The 18,789-nt window shown below is 39.3% G+C and overlaps 1 protein-coding gene across 14 annotated transcripts in view; it reads right to left on the reverse strand.

The window, feature by feature from the left end:
• Positions 1–18,789, reverse strand: part of LOC148408866 (RNA-binding protein Musashi homolog 2) — a 274,095-nt gene that overhangs the window by 78,744 nt on the left and 176,562 nt on the right. For all 14 annotated transcript variants that reach the window (XM_088440594.1, XM_088440588.1, XM_088440589.1 and 11 more), the window contains one exon: positions 5,402–5,484. In XM_088440594.1, coding sequence (XP_088296720.1) covers positions 5,402–5,484 — 83 coding nt within the window. The remainder of the gene's footprint in view (positions 1–5,401; positions 5,485–18,789) is intronic.

Genomic DNA, 18,789 nt, shown 5'->3' on the forward strand with positions numbered 1-18,789 from the left:
TTAAATGCACACTGTGTGAATCCTTGCAACAAGTATTTGTGTGTGTGTGTGTGTGTGTGTGTGTGTGTGTGTGTGTGGGGGGGGGGGGGGTAATAAGAACAAACATTTACAGTTTTACAATTTTGTTAGAAAGTTTTCCAAAAGGCATGCTCTGCGCTATGATTGCAAAACAAATCAATAAAACACTTTTCTATCTTCTAACCCATTTCAAGATTCTCCACCACATCAATGATTACTTTTAAAAATAAAATGTAAACATATTTCTGGGGGTTTCATTACAAGGATAATTGCAAAGACATAAACCTTTTCATTTTTGTGAATCGCATTGAATATTTCTTACACCCCAGAATATACTGTAACTGACATGATAATTTCCACTATCTGCTGAGTTTATTTGTCACTAAGTACATTTTCATTAAGATAAGCCCCTTGAGATGCACAGTATCTTCTCGTTCCTAACCTCAGAGCGGTAATTGTGTGGCCGTTTCAGAGAGCCAGAGTGCAAAACTGATTAAGAAAAAAAATCTTCCCTCCTGCTTTGAGCTTGTGTACTTAAAAAAAAAAAAAAAAGACCTCTTGGCAAATACTGATTTGAGTCGATTTTAATCTGACATTGATTTTTCATCAAGGTCGAAGTAGTATAAGGATGCCGTGAAAGCCGCAATCATCTATTGTATCATGCTATTCTATATCACACGCACTCACTGAAGTCACACTTAAGATAAAACGCCACGGCCGGCTATAGACTCTTTTTAGATTTGGTCCGCAGAGGTAAGACTTAAGTGGATATCAGTATGACACATGGAGAAGGTTGTGAGCGTCTTGCTGAGCAGCGCCCTAATTTTAATTATAAATAAGGCCACAAAGTGACAGAGAAGAAGTGCTCCTGAAAGAAAAGCTTAGGTGGTAGGTACTTGCACACGGAGTGTTTGACCACCAAAACCAAAGGGTCACTCATCCGAATCGGAGCCAGGGCTGACCTTCTGCACTCGCGTGACCCACCAGAGGACAAGGAAGGAGAAGGTGGGCTGCCCTACACATGCATGGCCCACACGACTTGGGTGAATTTCTGTCTGCATCAATTATTCAAGGACCGTCTTAGATAACACTCACGGGGAGGATGGATGAGGTCTATTTCTGTATAGTACTTCATAAAGATGAAGACAGGAAGCATTTTTTATTTTATGTGCTGGTGCTTCAAGAAAGCGAATAACCATCTCCTCTGCGACTCTTTGCAACCAAGGCAACACCGAAGGGTCTTTGAAAAATGCTCTCAACGCTCTCCACATCCTTTGCTTTTTGCAAACATTTCCACATGTCAGCACTTTGTAGATGTGAGGGCCACGCTTATTTCCTGCATACGAGGACATTTATCTTAGGTGTTATCAAAGAGTCGCTCGCAAAGGTGACAAGATCCTCCAAAATGCCTAAAGCCTGGGGGCGGTTCTCCAAAGTGTGCCCTCTGGCCTAATAATCCTGATCTTACTGGGACTCACAAAAAGACTCACAAGGATTCACGGCGCGTCATCCTTTACAGCTTTTGGAATCTAGTCCTTTGCGGCCGAGTGGAGAAGGCGCATCGCGTCAGATGGAAATGGTTCATGTGAGCTTGGTGCCGTGATGTCAGCTTTTGAATTTCTGGGAAGATGTTGTACCTAATAAGCCCCATGACAATAATACTTACATTACAGGCCAATTGTTTTAAAACACTTTCAGTTTCCTAAAGCAGTGGTTGTCAAAGTGGGGTTCGCGGACCCACGGGGGTCTATGGGCTGACTGCAGGGGGTCCATGAAAGAATTTGGGTTATTATCTCATCCGATGCCAGGCCAGTAAAAATGTATCTATGACGTCTATAGCTGTCATTGGCATTGAAATGGTTAAATACCCAAAGTGATTGATTACCTTACTAATTAACTCATTCAATCCCAAAGACATATTTTTTACGCTTTTCAGTCATTGAATCCCAGGTACTTACTCTTTTTTTTTCTTCTTTTTTTTCTCAGGTTTTTGGCTAAAGGAGCATCTAAACTAATTTAGTCACCCCTGCTCTAGAGTAATGATGATCATTCAACTTTCTTTACCTGATTGTTTTTTGCCATAATATGAATTTTAACAATTCTCCAATACGGCCATTGGCTGTGTAGTAAACTCACTTCAGATAACACATGCACATTAGATAGGACCTCAAAGGATTGTAATGATATTCAATTGTTTATACATACACACATACACAGTGGACCCTGTGGTTGGGATCGTAAGGCGAAATCGTCATATGGCGGTTAATAGAAACCAATGTTAATTGGCTAATTCATGTAAAACTCCAGGTAAAAACATCAAAAGTGTATATACATGTTAAATATTGCTAACAAAATAGTATAGTAAGTGACCGCCATGTTTGAGGAGTTGTTTTTGATGACGTAATGTGAAAAAAATGTCGTAAAGAGGGGACGAAAAAAACGTCACATTCCATGTCGGAACTTGAAAAAAAAAAAAACCTTAAGGCAGGGACGTCATAAACAGGGGGTTGACTGCATATATGACAATTGGAATGTCTGCACAATCCTTGGTGGTTCTATAATAAACTCGCAGTGTGTGTGCTTGTGGACATTGTTAACACATTTGCCACGTACAAATGCATTTTTTTTTAATATTTCAAAAGCCTTATTAGTCGTGGCTGGTAAGGAAAATGCAAATTAATCATTTTTATGTCCAAGTACTGTTTTTTTTTTTTTACAATACCATTGTCACATTATTAGTACTACTTCTCAAAAACAGTCTGTGATTTGGACTATAATTAGGCTTTAGAATAGCAACAGTAAACCCACACTTTGTAAACATTTTTTTTTATCCTGTATACTGCATTAAGCATAGGTAAGGGACAAACGGCACAGCCTTTGCTTATTATCGTATGGCACATGAAAAAAAAAGAAAACAATCTTTGCCATTTATATTCAAGCCTTGAGTGTAAGAGGTATAAAAATGTCAACAGTGTGCTCCAACTAAATGTCACAGGATGTGACAGAATATCTTTTATACAATAATTTCAAAAACACTTTAGAGCACAGAATAGGATGCAGCACTGAAGCATAGAAGGGTGCACACTGGGGTCATGTGTGACCCTGGCTGGTCCCTGGTGAACAAGGTTCTACTACACTGGTTCTGTCCATCAGACAGCCAGTCAGTCTGTCAAGCTGTGAAAAAGGCCAGAGAAGGGGGATGGAAATTAGGAGGGACACATGAAGATCTACACTGAAGGACGGTAAGTATTCCTTTCAGTCAATCACAATTCACACTCATCGGGACCATAAAAATCATACGAGTGACATTGAGTCAAATTCATAAGCTGTCTACCCTAAAACTACATACCAGTTATTTTAAAGGGGCATTGTCCGACGTGAACTATGATTCATAATAAAGAACTGTCGGTAGACCGAAAAAAAAGAATTGTTAACTTGAATGGCGCTATGAAGGTTCGCCAAGTTTCAATCTACCTCAGTTTACGTTAAGACAGATTGTCAATGAATAGATAGAGGTTCTGCATTGTGGTTCCTCTGTTGAGGAGTGGCTGTCACGTAGAGATGATGTAAGAGCACAGCTCAGAATACACAATCAGGTAAAAAAAATAAAAACATTCAGCTTAAAGTGTCGGCTATAGACGTAAGTTTCAGCATACCAAGCATTGTTTCAGTTTTGGAGAGTGCTGTTGCTTAGGTGTGGCTCACACTGAGTTTTTATCAAATTCAACATGATGCATCAGATCTGTGATATCTGATCATTCTGATTGCCTGTTATTGTTATATATAAAAATTTGTGAAACACACTAATATTGGGGAGAAGTATAACAAAAGTGCTTTGAAAATACACTGTATACAAGTTCGTAACACTGAGCAAAACTGAGTTAATCCACATGTACACATATATTTGGGTTATCACTATATTTTTAGAATTCCTTTCATTTTCCATGAAAAAGTATTGCAAAACCATTTTTCCCAAATGAATTCTTGATCTCTGTTTGTATAAACAACTTACAAAAGAAATTAAATCACCAAGTGCACTTGATGGAGAGGCCATAGCTGTAAGTACACATTAGCTTTGTTTTATAGAGATGAACCATGCATAGGATAAATTACAGCACATCATGCTGTATAAAGACTGGTACTCTATGGGGCATTTTTCTTCTGCCATTAATTTCTTATATTTCTCCAAGTGAGGTACTGCTTACATCTACTTTTGAGTTGTTTATAGTTGTAAACTCACAGTTGTGCACATAGGTTTACACATTAAAAGGTGACTTTAGCTTTTTTCTTATTGTTTGTGAGAGGTTGGCTTTGGAACCAAATCATGAGGCAACCGCACAGTGAGAGATGCAGTTTCAGTCAATGGGACATTTCACTTTCTGGTTAGAAATGTCAAGACCTAGAAAATGTCTGATTTCATACGAAATTAAATGATCAGTGTGCCAAAGGTAAGATTTCGTCATTTATATACATATATTTAACAGTGGGAAGTTGAAAATCTCATGATATGGGACTTTAAAAAAACATAAAATAAAATAGCAATGATATAGTTGCTTTTTTGGTTGATAAAATTATAAAATTGTCAACAATTAGGAATTTGCCCATCCTGGTCATATGATATGAATATAGGTCAGATCACATCAATTTTATGTGATTGGAAAAAAATCTTAAAATCCACATTAACTGACCATATTGGTGTGTGGAGACCATTACGGAAATCTCTGGCACACGCTACCGTCCCTTATGTAAAATCTACAACTAACAAAAAGAAAAATGACAAGAATCTACGTCTAATCAGATATCCCAGGAACATTGTTGAACTAGCATATCTCTCCAGAGGCGTGCGGGTTGGAAAGGTTGGACTCACAGTCACGATCCGAGGGATCGGTTACTTTAAATCTTCATTTAAGGACAAGACAAGTACGCTTTTGAGTGCTCTGAGATGACCAAGCTCCAAGCGTAAATAAAACAAGCACCACAGGAGCCTGTGGAAGGCGTTAATCCCCAACTAATGAACTCAGCTTCAGCTAGCACCATCCCTGGACATCGCCACCTTTGTGTGTCCCGGCCAATGTGTGTGAGAGTGTGTGCTTGGGATTCGGAAAAGGGACAGGCTCTCGTCTCCTGTCTCTCAGCCTGACAGGCACAACTCAGTCACACAATTTCACGCTTTGTGGCTAGTACACACCACTACTTTCCCATTCCTGAAACCCACAGAACCACAGGGGGTGTGTGCAAGTGACTGGGTCCCTCTGTCGCGCACACACACACTCACACATGCGCACACACATACACACTGCTATTAATACTTTGAGCAAAGTAAATACATGAAATAATAATCCCTCAATGCCCAAATGCAATTGAGAATAAAAAGTGGACTTACCATTTTATTATTGATTTCATGAAAATGAATTTCACAGACTTTCTCAACGATGTCTTCACTCTCAAAAGTTATGAAACCGAATCCTGTGCAGAGAGAAGCAGATGGTAGGGAGGGAGAAAAGGGGTGACAGGAAGTTAGCAACAACTTCAGAGGAAAAGTGCAACAGAGTTGAAGAGCCACGGAGAACATCTTTGCGATGAGTGGGCTCGGGCTAACAAAAGAACGAAACATTGTCAATCTGAATCATTGAAATCGGGAAGAGGACCAGATCAGTCACATTATTAGGGGCAACCCAGAAACTCTCCAACAAAGCCAAGACTGAGAAACTGTATCATTTATGAGATTCAGAAGGGCCAGGTTCAACATTTGAATTTAATTCAAATGTATTTTGTGGGTGTTTTTTTTTTTTTTTTCAAAATCTGACTTCAATAGCAGACACTGTCCTCTGTGTTCATTTGCATGTCATATTTATAGTACCGAAGCACAATTTGTCTTTCAACACAAGGGAGAGTCATGACAGCTCACACCTTACGAACACAAGTGGAATGTGATGCTCTCCTCTGTGTTTTGATGGTGTTACACAAAGCAATCTGGCTTCTCTACAGCAGGGGTTGAAAGGAAAAGCGATGTTCTATTACTTTTGCAAAAGAGGAAACGGCACAAAAGGCAAACAGTTAGTGGATAAAGCAGCAAGAGTGACTGAAAGGAGATGAGTTTCTTTTCAAAGAGACCAAGGCCAGACGATGAAATCAAACCAACTCTGCTGGAGATTTCATAGCAAATACGCCACCGGTCTAACAGGCACGCTCCACGGGAAACACCATCAAATTATTACCATGGGATGTCAAATGGGGTAATAGGAGACGAAATCTACTGAGTGTGAAAATGATAGCTGGAAACTTACTGGACATGAGTATACTACCACTCTCAGACACAAAATGAGAGCTGTCAACAAAAAAATGCAGTCTTGACAAGTAATGCTGGGACATGCTTTATACTGTAAAAAAAAACAAAAGGAAGCGTAGTAGGTTCACTGCCACCAAAAGCAAAATTAACACATTCAAGAGGCATAATAACACAGAGAAATATGATAATTGTAACTACAGCAAATCATGCAGGGACCTCCTTCGTTTCTATGACCGTGCCAGAAAATCCTTGCTAATGGCGCAGCTCTGATGATAAATGCACAATTGCATTTACAGCTTCATTCTGTAGGTCTATCTATCCACACACACACGAGTGTTCTAATCCACCTTGTTACGGCCTTCCTGTGTGGAGTTTGCATGTTCTCCCCAAGCCCGGGTTCTCTCCGGGCGCTCTGGATTCCTCCCACACTCCAAAAACATGCATGGCAGGTGTATTGGACATATTAAATTGACCCTAGGGGTGCATGAATGGCAGTTTCTAAGTGCCCTGCAATTGACTAGAAAATGGAAGGATATATATATATATATATATATATATATATATATATACATATATATGTATATTTACACTATCCTCCCACTTACTGTAGTTTCCAGTTCTTTTATAAAGTATTTTGATTCGTATTTCGCTTTTCTGCTGACCCCCCCTCCCCCCCCCCCCCCCCCCCTCCCCCAATGCAATAGACAAAGGCCCTCCTCTCTTGTAGTTCAGATGCTATATAATATATCAAAACGACTTTGTCAAAAGGATTGTGAAGTGAATGTGTGAGCTGATTAAACACGGACAACATTTAATCTAATGAGATCTTAAGAGACCGAACGTCATTTTCCACCGAGGCACCTGAGCGGCGACGGTGAGAGCACAGCGCACATTTGTGAGGCGGCGGCGGCAGTGGTGGGAGGACGCTGATGACGACAGGCAGGAACAGGAGGAAGATTCTTCCCCTGCTCACCCCACCTTCATGCCAGCGCACGGAGCACTTTTGACAACCAACAAATCAACCGCCAGGAGTAATTTGTCACACGGGGTTGTGGGAGGAGGGAGCCGAGTCTGGGGAAGGTGGAGGAGGCGGGGGGTGTATCTGAGGGCAACGCGAAAAAGAAAAAAAAAAGGTGGAAATGAAAGGAGGGGGAGGTAGCGAGACAGAAAAAGTGACAGGGGGGAGAGGTTAGCGCACATGGCCCCTGTCGCCACACTCCTTCCTGCAGCTACGGGCAGCTCCTCCATCAACTGACAGGACATTTTCGACTGCACCATTATATCCACTTGGGTCAGGCCAGAGCCACATCAACACAGATACCACCAGCCGGGCCCTTTTACACACGACTGGTTGACTTTAAAAGAACAATGAGATGCTTTGCTGTGGTGTAAACTACGGCATCCACACACACACCACGTTTTTTTTTTTTTTTCTATCTTGGTTCAGCACGCGTCTTTTTAGTCGCTCCCCGAAGCATCCGCTAAATTTCTGGTCCTGCCGGTGCCGCGCAGTCCTGTACACAGCGATCCCATTTTCCACACTGTTCAGACAATAACAGGCAGAAAATAGCACCAATTGTCTTCATGCGTTGTGTGCCTTTCTCCCATTCGCGCGTGACATGAGGATGACCTCCACAAGACTATTAAAGAGTGTCAGTCCTGACAGACACAAGGAGAGAGGTGTCATCACGCTCACAATGAAGCACCTCCCTTCAGCTTAAACAGTAGCCTGCAAATGGAAACACATGCTTGTCCGATAGGATGGGTAATAATAGGTGTTGTGGGGCCGCCGGCTGAAGCTTCAACTGCACTCGCTCACACTTATTAGACGCAGCCCCGCTTGGCCTCGCTCCGCGGGACTTTCGCAGCCTTTTACCAGCTTCATCATAGTCGGACCCCTAATGCGACCGTTCAAATCCGAGCGCAATTGGGGTGTGTTTATTTCATCCGAAGTAGCTCGGCGATGAACAATCTCTGTGTTGATTCGGGCAAACATGAAATTTGGATCGTAACTAGGCTAAAAAACTGACATATTGATATAGTCCGGTTCTATACTTTCAACGTCAACAACAATTTTTCTTGCGCGACCAAAGATTCAAACATTCAAACTTGGCGTTCAGTGTGCGAGGCACATTGCGCTCATACGTCACTAAGATGCTGGACTGCTATTGGTCAGCGCCTCGGCATCACTAAAATGCTGGTCTACTATTGGTCAGCGCCTCGGCATCACCAAGATGCCGATATGCTAAAGACTCGATATCGCGTGAGTGATTAAGATATCGTATTTTTCGTGCGTTTTAGTGCTTAATTCAAACTTTAATTCATTACTCATGGGTCCCAAGATTGCTAGCGAGGTTAAAGGGAGAAGTTAGAAGATGATTAGCACGGAAACCAAGCTGAAGATAATCAAGAAATACAAAGAAGGCTAGGCTAGGCTAGGGTACCCTTGCTAGGGAATATGGCTTACTGTAACTAGCTCAAGTCACGTCACTCCAAAGGTAAATAAAATGTCATTTTTCCTTTATATTTTTAATTCAATTTATGTACTTATATACATGTATATTATATATAAGTGGTGCTTACTACACTATTTCGTTCCAGATTACTGTATGAATGTGTGGATACAATTTTGGTGTTTTTACCTGGGGTTTTGCATGCATTATCTACATTACCATAGGTTTCTATTGCCCGCCATACCATGATTTTGCCAAACCTGGAACGGATAAATGTCACGTGGAAGTGGTCCACTGTATAATACATATTGGCAAACTTAAAGCAATTTGAATGTTGCCAAGTTGACATACTTAGTTTTGAGAAAAACACATTTAAGGTTTTGGTACATCAAACTTTTAATGGTGCGCACCTTCTAGTAATCTCTTATTTTCATACACTTCAATTTGAACCTTTTGGATCCTGGGAAATCAAAGCCAAGATCTAAAGTCAGTTGTTTTTGTCGAAATCCCAAAATGGACAGCGCCGTCAAAAAACACAATTTCTGTCAATGGCTCAAAAATAATCTCTGCGATATAAACCTGCTTTTCATAAAGCACATTACAAATGTCAAGGTAAAATTTGTTTTGTGTCACTGTTTCAAATAACTCTGATGATCTGACAGCATAGTGGAGGTTAGCGAAATAAACTTTTATTGCACATCTTATTGCCGGTCACAGTTTACGTTTCTGCTGATCACGGAAATGTTCCGTTTCAGCCGTCAAATTTGTCTCATAGAACAAAATATAGGGGAAGATTTGTCTAAAATATTGTGTTTCTAGAGAGGAAAGTAGTATGCTGCTGAACCCAGTTTGAATTAAAAAAAGTCAATCCTTAAAACATCAACGTTGGTCAGTTAGGATTAGATGGAAATGTGTTAGTCTTCTTTATTAATAATTGTTCCCAAGCAATAACATATATGAACTGTATATTTTTACGTGATATCCGGAGGCCGACTTGACATATCTCAAGCAGCATGTGAAAAATTATATATTTTTTAACATTTTAGTCAGCTTTGTATCTGGATTAAACCCCTCAAAAGGAAGTGGAGAAGTATGAAAGGTAATTTACGTCTATATGACAGCAACTCCTCTCGCTCGATGGATACAAATTGTGTGCCCGCGTATTGACATATTTGTGGATAGTCTTAAAAGTTGTGATGCTCTCAGATACAATCACACTACTTTTCAGAACTTTAAATACTTTTTTTTTAAAGCCCCTCATGGAGGCAGAAGCTTAAACGCCTTCGTATTGATTTGTTGCAGGCATTTTGTGGAGTATGCTTTGACGTACTTTCCTTTTAATTTGATAAAGTCTTGTGAATAAAAGTTTTAATCACCTGGCACATTGACACAAATCACCTGCGGTTGCAACTGATCCTTCTCTCCTTCCCCAGCCTGAATATTCAGCAATACCCGCGCATGATCAAACCCTCACCTGTCCAATCAGCAGGCAGACGAGGGCAAGCTTCTGCGCTGAACTTTTGCTACGCGTGCCTCGGCCTCTCAAGCCCTATCTTTCAGTACTGCAGAGACGCAGACATCCGCGGCGCAGTTTGATGCCTTTGATCAGTATTTCCGTGTGCGATTACTTACAGATCTGGAGCCCCAAGAATTAATCCCCTGTTTAATTCGGTTAATGCCATGAACCCTCCAGGACCATAGGACACATGAGAGGGAAAACACACACTGAGGTGTGAATACTACTCAAAATAGAACTGCCACTATACATCGGATGATAAAAGCTTGGCTAATATCGCCTGCGTATATTTTATTGACCGATTTTTGGTTGTATAAGAAATGTGAGAAAAGAGAATCACAATCACATTGTCAATAAGAACCAGTGTCCGACAAGAAATAATACAAGGAGAAAATATAACACAAAATACGATATGATGCGATGGTGTAGGTGTGAAAATTGCCTCCTTCCGACTTGATCATTTTCATTCTAATTTTGGATTTGACAGTGTGAAGACTGTCAACACTCATTTTGACGAGACATAAAGGTGATGATTATGTGTAGGTGACCTGTAAATGCATCAAATGATGAAGCACAACCTTTTTCTTGATTAGAAGTTGCCCCGAAGAAAAAATACCTTTTTCATCCATGTTTTGATGTTTTTTAGTGTATAAACCACGAAACTAGCTAACTAACTAACTACCTTCACTATTTCTACTACCTTCACATGTTCACAGATACTTTACTGTCTTTGGATATGCGTTTTGTCAAGTATTGCAATAATTGAACATTATTTTTGCTATGCTTCTTCTTTTTTTTTCTTTTTTAAATCAGAAAACATCCCAAACTTGTCCTTTGTTTTTAAGGGGAGCTTTTCTCCATTGTCGCCATTGCAACACTGCATAAGTCTGCAAGAAAGGTCTGTGTAGGTAATGGACACAAAAACACGGTTCTCACAGAGTTTAGAGGAGCATATTTTTAGTCAACCTGTTTTTAAAGCCCATCCCCGATTTGGTCAACCCCCCCAGCCCTAAAAATATATTCAAAAAAGGTTAGGAGTTTTTTGTAATCGTCCAGCAAAACTTAACTTGCATTACCTGCAGTTTGTCATCGACTGACCAAAGTGACGCTTCTATTAAAGTCCAATGTGTGTGCTTTCGTTGCATTTCTTGCACAGCAACTTGGCACAGCACGCATGCTGAGGAAACTAGTTTGTCTCCTCCTCTAAGTAGGTCAGCTTTCAGAGTTGGCCATCAATTTCGACTGTCCTACTTTAAAAGGTGCCCCGCCTCGATATAGACACACAAACATTTGTATTACATTTAAAAACTCCGACCCTCAGTTGTAATATTCGCTTTATTCATATAGTTGTTTAAGATATTCATATTAGCGTTCAGCTTGCCTAATTGTACGGGTGACGGCAACTACGGAACACATTGTTCAACACACATTTAGGCTGCTAATGCATTCCGAGCTGCAGTGGTCAGCATTAATGCGCATTGAAATAGCAACATGGTGTGTGCATCCGGGAAATGAGTCTCTCCACTGACCTCTATATACTTTAAAAACATTTCCCTACCGAAGAAAGAGCCTCATTAGCGCCAAACAATATATGTCGAAAAGTTTATTTCTGTCTTCCTTATGATCAGAGGACTGCGAGCGGTGCACCAAGTGAATGGAAGCAATTACCCATGGAGAAGGTGACCATGTACCCCTTTGCTCCCTGGCATGCAGACAGCAAACTAAAAGCAACTGGGCTTAAAGGGCTAACGGGAGCACTTGGAGATGCGGAAAATTCACTTTTAATAAACAAGAACTTTAGAAGCTGCTCTTTCTGAGTCACGCTCAAGTAAAGAAGTGAAAGCAGATGACGCCTCACCCAAGTTTCCACAAAGGAACTTTGGAGGTGAGGTTCAATATGAGAGGACAGAGAGGATGCTTTAAAACAAACAAGTGGCCAGAAAATGGTGCGCATTGGCAGGTATGTGATCAGATTCGTCATGAAAATGTAACTAGCTGAGGAGGAGCAAATTCGGATGACTTTTTGAAGGAGTAGCTAAACTCCTTCAAAAATGCCAGTGGTGAACCTCTCCTATATACTTTTTACAAACAGGCAGCAGAGGTTGGGCATTCTGTCATTGCGTATTGCTGGTGAATGACTACTTTTAGTGATGAATGGGTGCTTTGCATTGATGTGTTAGGCTAAACCTGAACTGCTTCTAAATAAGCAAAGGGAATTTTGGGGGGGTTACATTTACTATTCATCAAACTATCATATGCTCTTCCATCCATTTTCACGTCTTCTTTCTGTCCCCAAACGTGCCCTTCCACGCACAACAGGAGCTTATTAAGTTAAACCAAGCACAATGACAGCCAAGCAGTGCCCCCCCTTCAGGATAGGATTGCCCCCCCCCCCTTTTTTTTTTCTTTTTTCTAGCAATCACCCCCAACTTAAGTACAAGAACACAGATGCATAAATAACATATCTAATCAGCACACAGAAAGCATAATGTATTAGAATACAGCAACTAAAACCTAACATTTTAAATATATCTATTGGTCCAAAAATAGCGTTGATGAACAGTAAGTTAATGACGACAGTGGTATGGTTAACATTATTGTGCTTGACTGACAATTACAGTTTGGTTCATCTTGAAAATTTGACACATTGATGGTCACAGATGGATGGTCCAGCTGTTGACGAATGACGGACTGGCAACATTGATTGAAACTCCCACCACTCAAATAATTACCACTATAACAAGCATCTTTGTTTACTTGAGTTATAATACTGTAGAAGTTATAGCCATGTGATTCCACTCAGGTAAACGGCAAAGAAAGGAAAAATGTTTTAATTAAATGAATAAAAAAGGAAAGTATATCATAGCAGTATTTTACCATTTCATATAAAGGATACTGAGTAATTAGCGGTACGATCAAAGAACTGTTTTTTACCTGATATAAAAAAAATATGTTTATGTATTTATACACTTGCGTACGGAAATGATAAGCTGTATTTTAGATCGCAACAAAGCCTCTTCTCAGGACTGGTGGCTCTCCCCTTTATCGTTCCAGACATGCTTTGAATGCCTAGTCCTATAATGCTTTTGTGCAAGTGAATAGGCCAGACCAGTACCGATCCGCAGACCCCTGCTTTAGAACGAGTATCATGAGATGAGATATGAAGGCTTAGACCACAAGGAGATGCCTCATTTAAGAATGTCAGCCTTCTTTGTGCCAAGCAATAATCTGGGCCTAATAGATGTCTCCATTTCTATCGCATGCGGTAACAACCGATGGAGGAGAAGAGTGGCGGCATTAGGTCAAGGCAGGGGGGGTTTTCCTCAAAGGCTTTGAGACCCTCTGATGAATATCTTTTGAGACCTGAAGCAATGAGGGACTTGGATGAAATGAAACACATATGCACCTTTTGTGTTTTCTGGCCATTTGATATACAGTAGATACTCTAGCTGTTTTATTAAATCTAATTAGCATTTCTTGCTCCAGTTGAAAGTGGAAAAATCAGACGAGGGAAATAATAGGTAGTGAATACATGAATGCGGTGTTGAAAAAAGAAGATGAATACAGAAGTTGGGATATGAGAAGACTTTTGAGATAGAAGAGAGAATGAGGATGTGGGCGTCAAGAAAACGTACGCAGAACACGACAAAGAAAACCCAAAACAGCTTTTACAACAACTGGATGCATACAAGAGTTGATTCATGTCAATTAGGTCTCGCATCAGCCATATTTTTTTTCTAAAGGACAAAGCACAGAGTTTATCTGAAGCAAAGCACAATAGTGATCCCATTTTTGTGGCCATTTGCATTCAGCAGAAGTGGCTTTTAAAGACCTTCCAGATGGAAATACCACTCAGCGTATATAAGTACGTACGTTATGTTGCAGTCTAATGCAGAAGAACAAGCACTACTGTTTCAGGGAGTCGGTCCTCTTCACTCAAATAATGACATCGTTACCCCATCAAGCGCTGTGCGATGATGTCACTGACACCGGTGACCTTAACAATCAGGAAGAGCTCATACACGAGCTCAGGTACTTGTTTTAATCAAAAACGCACACACTTGTCAGACCAAAATTCAAAAAGCAGCCACGTTTTTAAACGGTTATTTAACTCGGTATAAATGAATAGTTTATTAGTCGTCAATGTTTATTTCTAAAGCATTTTTATAAACACCCTCAAAGGGCTGTGCAAAGTTGTGTCCAGTTACTAAAATGCAAATAAATTATCAAAAACAAATACAACAAATAACACAGTAATACGATCGATATAGAACGTAGTCAAGATAGCACTTAATCTGGGTAACTTTGCAACACTTTTTCATCTGTGATTAAGGGAAATAATAAGAGGATATGAAAAAGCTTCTTGGATGATCATGATCATCCTGAGTACGTATGTGATGAAAAAATTGTCAAAAACCAAATGAAAAACTGTAAAAGAAATCCATGATCCCATAGTGCTCTTCGAGGGTGACCTCGGGCACAGGTTTTGCCCTCATTGTATTTGAAGTTGGGCATTCCCTGGACCGACGACCAATGAATGACAGACTAGCAAAAAGTTATAAAATGCAGAGCTTGAGGTGAAAAAGTTGACATCTGATTTACCTATTGATAAAATAAGCAATTCTTAATTATTATTCATAAAATAATCAATTCTTAGGTTAATCGTTAGTCACAGCCCTAGAACAGATGACATGATTTAAGACAATTTTCCAACACTACTCGTTCAGTTATCAAATGTAAATTACCCTGAAGTGATTAGAGCCACGCACAGGCAAACACACGTGTGGTAAGTTCCACTCGGGCTACACTTAGGGAACTGAAAGGACTTTGCGTCTCTGTTTAGTTTCTCTCTGAAGTTTCCTTTTTCAAGGCAGCTCCTTTGCAGAGGGGGAGCTCATTTAAATCTCAAAGCTGACATCTGTGGAAGCAATGTGAGCTCTAAATGAGCAGATTTTATCCCATGCAACAGGGCATAGTAAACTTGAGAGAGAGGTATAAGAAGCAAAAGCAAAGAGAACATACGAGGAAAAAAAAAAGTCAAATGTGACCCGTGTTTTCAGTTTATGTTAGCATCTTCAACATGTATGTTTGCCCACCAAAGATGAGCCAAAAAAATTCATGTAAAAATCTAGAATGTCATTTACTATGATTCAGAATTCATTTAAAGTATCCCAAAATCCATATTATAAATGACTACGGAGGCGAACAACATTATGACCTAACCATGTCACCACATGGCCGAAAAATCCAGTGGCAAAAACATATGATTCATGGACATCAAGAGCAGAGTTTTTTTGCGTTTTGCAAACTCTTTTGCTGCACATTAGAATCAACAGTTCCTTCCGTTACTAATGAATGGTGTTTGACCGTCACAGATTTGGTGATTGTGACTGATATTCCCGCACTTGTTTCACCTTTGCCAATTCTCTTAGCTGCTCACTTAAAAAAAGTTTGGTTTCATATTTTGTTTATCATAAACATCCTTGGTCCTGCAAGTTCCTGTGAAATGATAACGTATCTTTTTCATCCCTATTTATTGTACAGATGCACTTTATTTTTGTTTCGTTTTATTTGATACTATAAAAGCTATACAATTTATAGCTCGCTTTAAGGAGTAGTTGTGCACACGTCCCCAAAAGGCATGTCCCTTCTGAATCAATATTTAATAATGAAATGGACATCAATTTCAACTGGATCAAATTGAATCATCAGGAATTAAAAATTGTTTTGAATCGTAAAATCGAATGGTTGACCGAAAAATCTGATTTGAATTGAATTGTGAGACCTTCAAAGATTCCCATTGGCTTGTTTCCACCCTCACTGGTTGACATATAGTATTTATTCATGCAAGGATGGCGTGGCTATCGGTGAGAGCTTCAAAAGGCCTTCTCTTCTGGCTAAACTTCCTGTATTTGGCCTTTGACGAAGGGGCGGATCAATTCCCCCAGCTGGCTGCCTGCCTCTGGACCCCCACTATCTCCATGGTGCTCTTTGAACAATCCGGCCAGGGTCATTCTCTGTGCGTTTCATCATCTTAAAGGTCAAGCAATACAAATAGCTTAGAAGACACTTTCGTTCCAGCGCTGCCATCAAGCCATGGCTGACCATGAAGAGCGTCCACAGCAGGCGTCCTCGTTGCATATTTTTTCAAATATTTTAAATTGTTAAGCGTGGGTTTTATGCATTGTACTTCTTACTTTCGACACTGGGGGGCTCTGCTCTAACAATGCAACAATTCGAGAGTGGAAGGCAAGGTGTCACTCGTGAAAGAACGTTCCAGGCGCAAAGAGGAAAAATTCATCACCGATGTCAAGAAAAAACATTCTGATTAATATGCACGGTCGTTATTGCAGATTACATGACAGGAAAGCATTCAGAAGATAACTTGTGATATTCCGTGCAGTTTTTTTCTTTAAAGCTGCCAAGCGTATCTGAATTGTGCCACTCGAGAGCAAAAATAGGAATCGTGTCACTTGAACCATGCAGTGTAATTCTCGCCGTAATTGTGAAGTCAGATATACATGGAAGTAGATGATCAAAAAACTCTGTTATAGGTTTTAAATTGAAACCCGGCCCTTGGACCTGCAGTGAAAATCCAGCCAAATTGTCTCACTAAAGTTGCGGGTTTAATAAGCAATGAAACTACTTTGGTTTGAATTGATTAAGTTTTACCTCATGGGTTGCATTAAGGAACGACATGGAATGTGCCAATAATGTTTCTGAAAAGGAGTCAGTTGAGCTGACCAATTGTTCAGCTAAAAAATGTATTGAAGGTAATCAATTTTGATAATGATTTAAACCAATGTTAATTAGAATTTATCTTCAGGGGAAACTCAACATCAGACTCCTTTAAATACTGTCCGCCTCATATATTTGTTGTTTCCCTTCTGGGTGTTCTGCTCACTGCGGTGGCAGTTTTATTCTCCTGGGATTAGGGACCAATAGCGATCCATAAATCCTAAACTATTTGCCTTGTCACCTGTAGACCTAACCTGTGAAAAAAGAGAGCTGCATGATGCTCTCTCTCGCTCTCTCTCTCTCCATATATATATATATATATATATATATATATATATATATATATATATATATATATATATATATATATATATATATATATATATATATATCTACACTTACACACAAACAAAGCACAAATCTGGCAGCTATATTGTCATATGCAAACTCTAATGTGAGCAAACATAGGAGACAAAGGCTAAGTAAAATAAATAGACCTTTATAAATACAGCAAATAATTTTCAGTCTTAATTGACAGTTAACGTTTATTATTGTGCGCTTGGTGATAAGTACTACATTGCAGAGATTTTAGTGGCCTCATTGAGTTTACATAATTTAGTAAAAATAACAACTTTACCCCTGTTAACTACAACCACAATAATAAATCATGTTGCACTGATTTTAATACAACACATTTTAGAACATACATGCAAATGTATTGTAATATAGATATATGTCTGTATAATACTGCAACAAGTGGGTCATATGTGTATATATATATATATATATATATATATATATATATATATATATATATATATATATATATATATATATATATATATATATATATATATGCACACACACACACACACACATACATAATGTTGGTTGAAACAAAACAAAATGAAAATAAACAATGGCTTAGTTTAATCTGATAAGCAGCTGATCGTGTTCAACTGTACAGAGGTAAAAGTTGTTTGAATTAGGGGAAAATGTTATAACTTGAAATTAAAGTCTACTATTTAATAGAAGTAAGATTAATTTTTAATTTTATAAATGCCGTAGCATTTTGTCATTATACACCAAATGTAATTGTGCTGGGGCTCAATGATGCTCCGTCACAATAATTATGCTTGCCGTCATCTGCAATGGTAATAAAATTTGCGGAAAAAAAAGTTCTACTCACAAATAAAGACTTCTCTAATTCATGTAATTAATTGATAGTTTCACTAGTAATATTTTATGCACCATCAGTTAACTAATTTTGTCCAATGCAATGAATCCGAGTTTCACATGCTTTTTACAACATCCTCATCTGAAACAGACAGTGGAACGCGTAGCTTTGGTGTCAAAGTGTCATATTCCTTTTATTAATGAGTATTTGAATACAAATGGTGGTGCAAAACATGTAGCGGGTTTAACAATCATCAGAGCCATTCATTCTTTATCTTCTGTGAAGAATATCTGGTTTATTACCCTACATTCTATGAAATTCATCATTAGTTTTATTTGTTCTTATTAAAAATACTTGTCATAATACTTATAATGCAGAACTCATTACAACCAATTATTTTGTCATGAAGCTTGTCGCATGTAGATGCCACACGCAAATAGGCTATACTGCTGCTGGATAACATCTGTATAAAAAAGGAAAAAAGCGAAGCGGCGTATAATTAGTTGACTTGCACCTGCACCTTTTCAGAAAAGTACGTCTGCTTAGAAAGACGAAAAGCTTTTCAGTTGGGTAAAATGATTGTGCACACCTGATCTCT

This window comes from Hippichthys cyanospilos, chromosome 18, assembly GCF_059441005.1.
Source record: "Hippichthys cyanospilos isolate Australia breed blue-spotted pipefish chromosome 18, RoL_Hcya_1.0, whole genome shotgun sequence".
In the NCBI taxonomy this organism is placed as follows: Eukaryota; Metazoa; Chordata; class Actinopteri; order Syngnathiformes; family Syngnathidae; genus Hippichthys; species Hippichthys cyanospilos.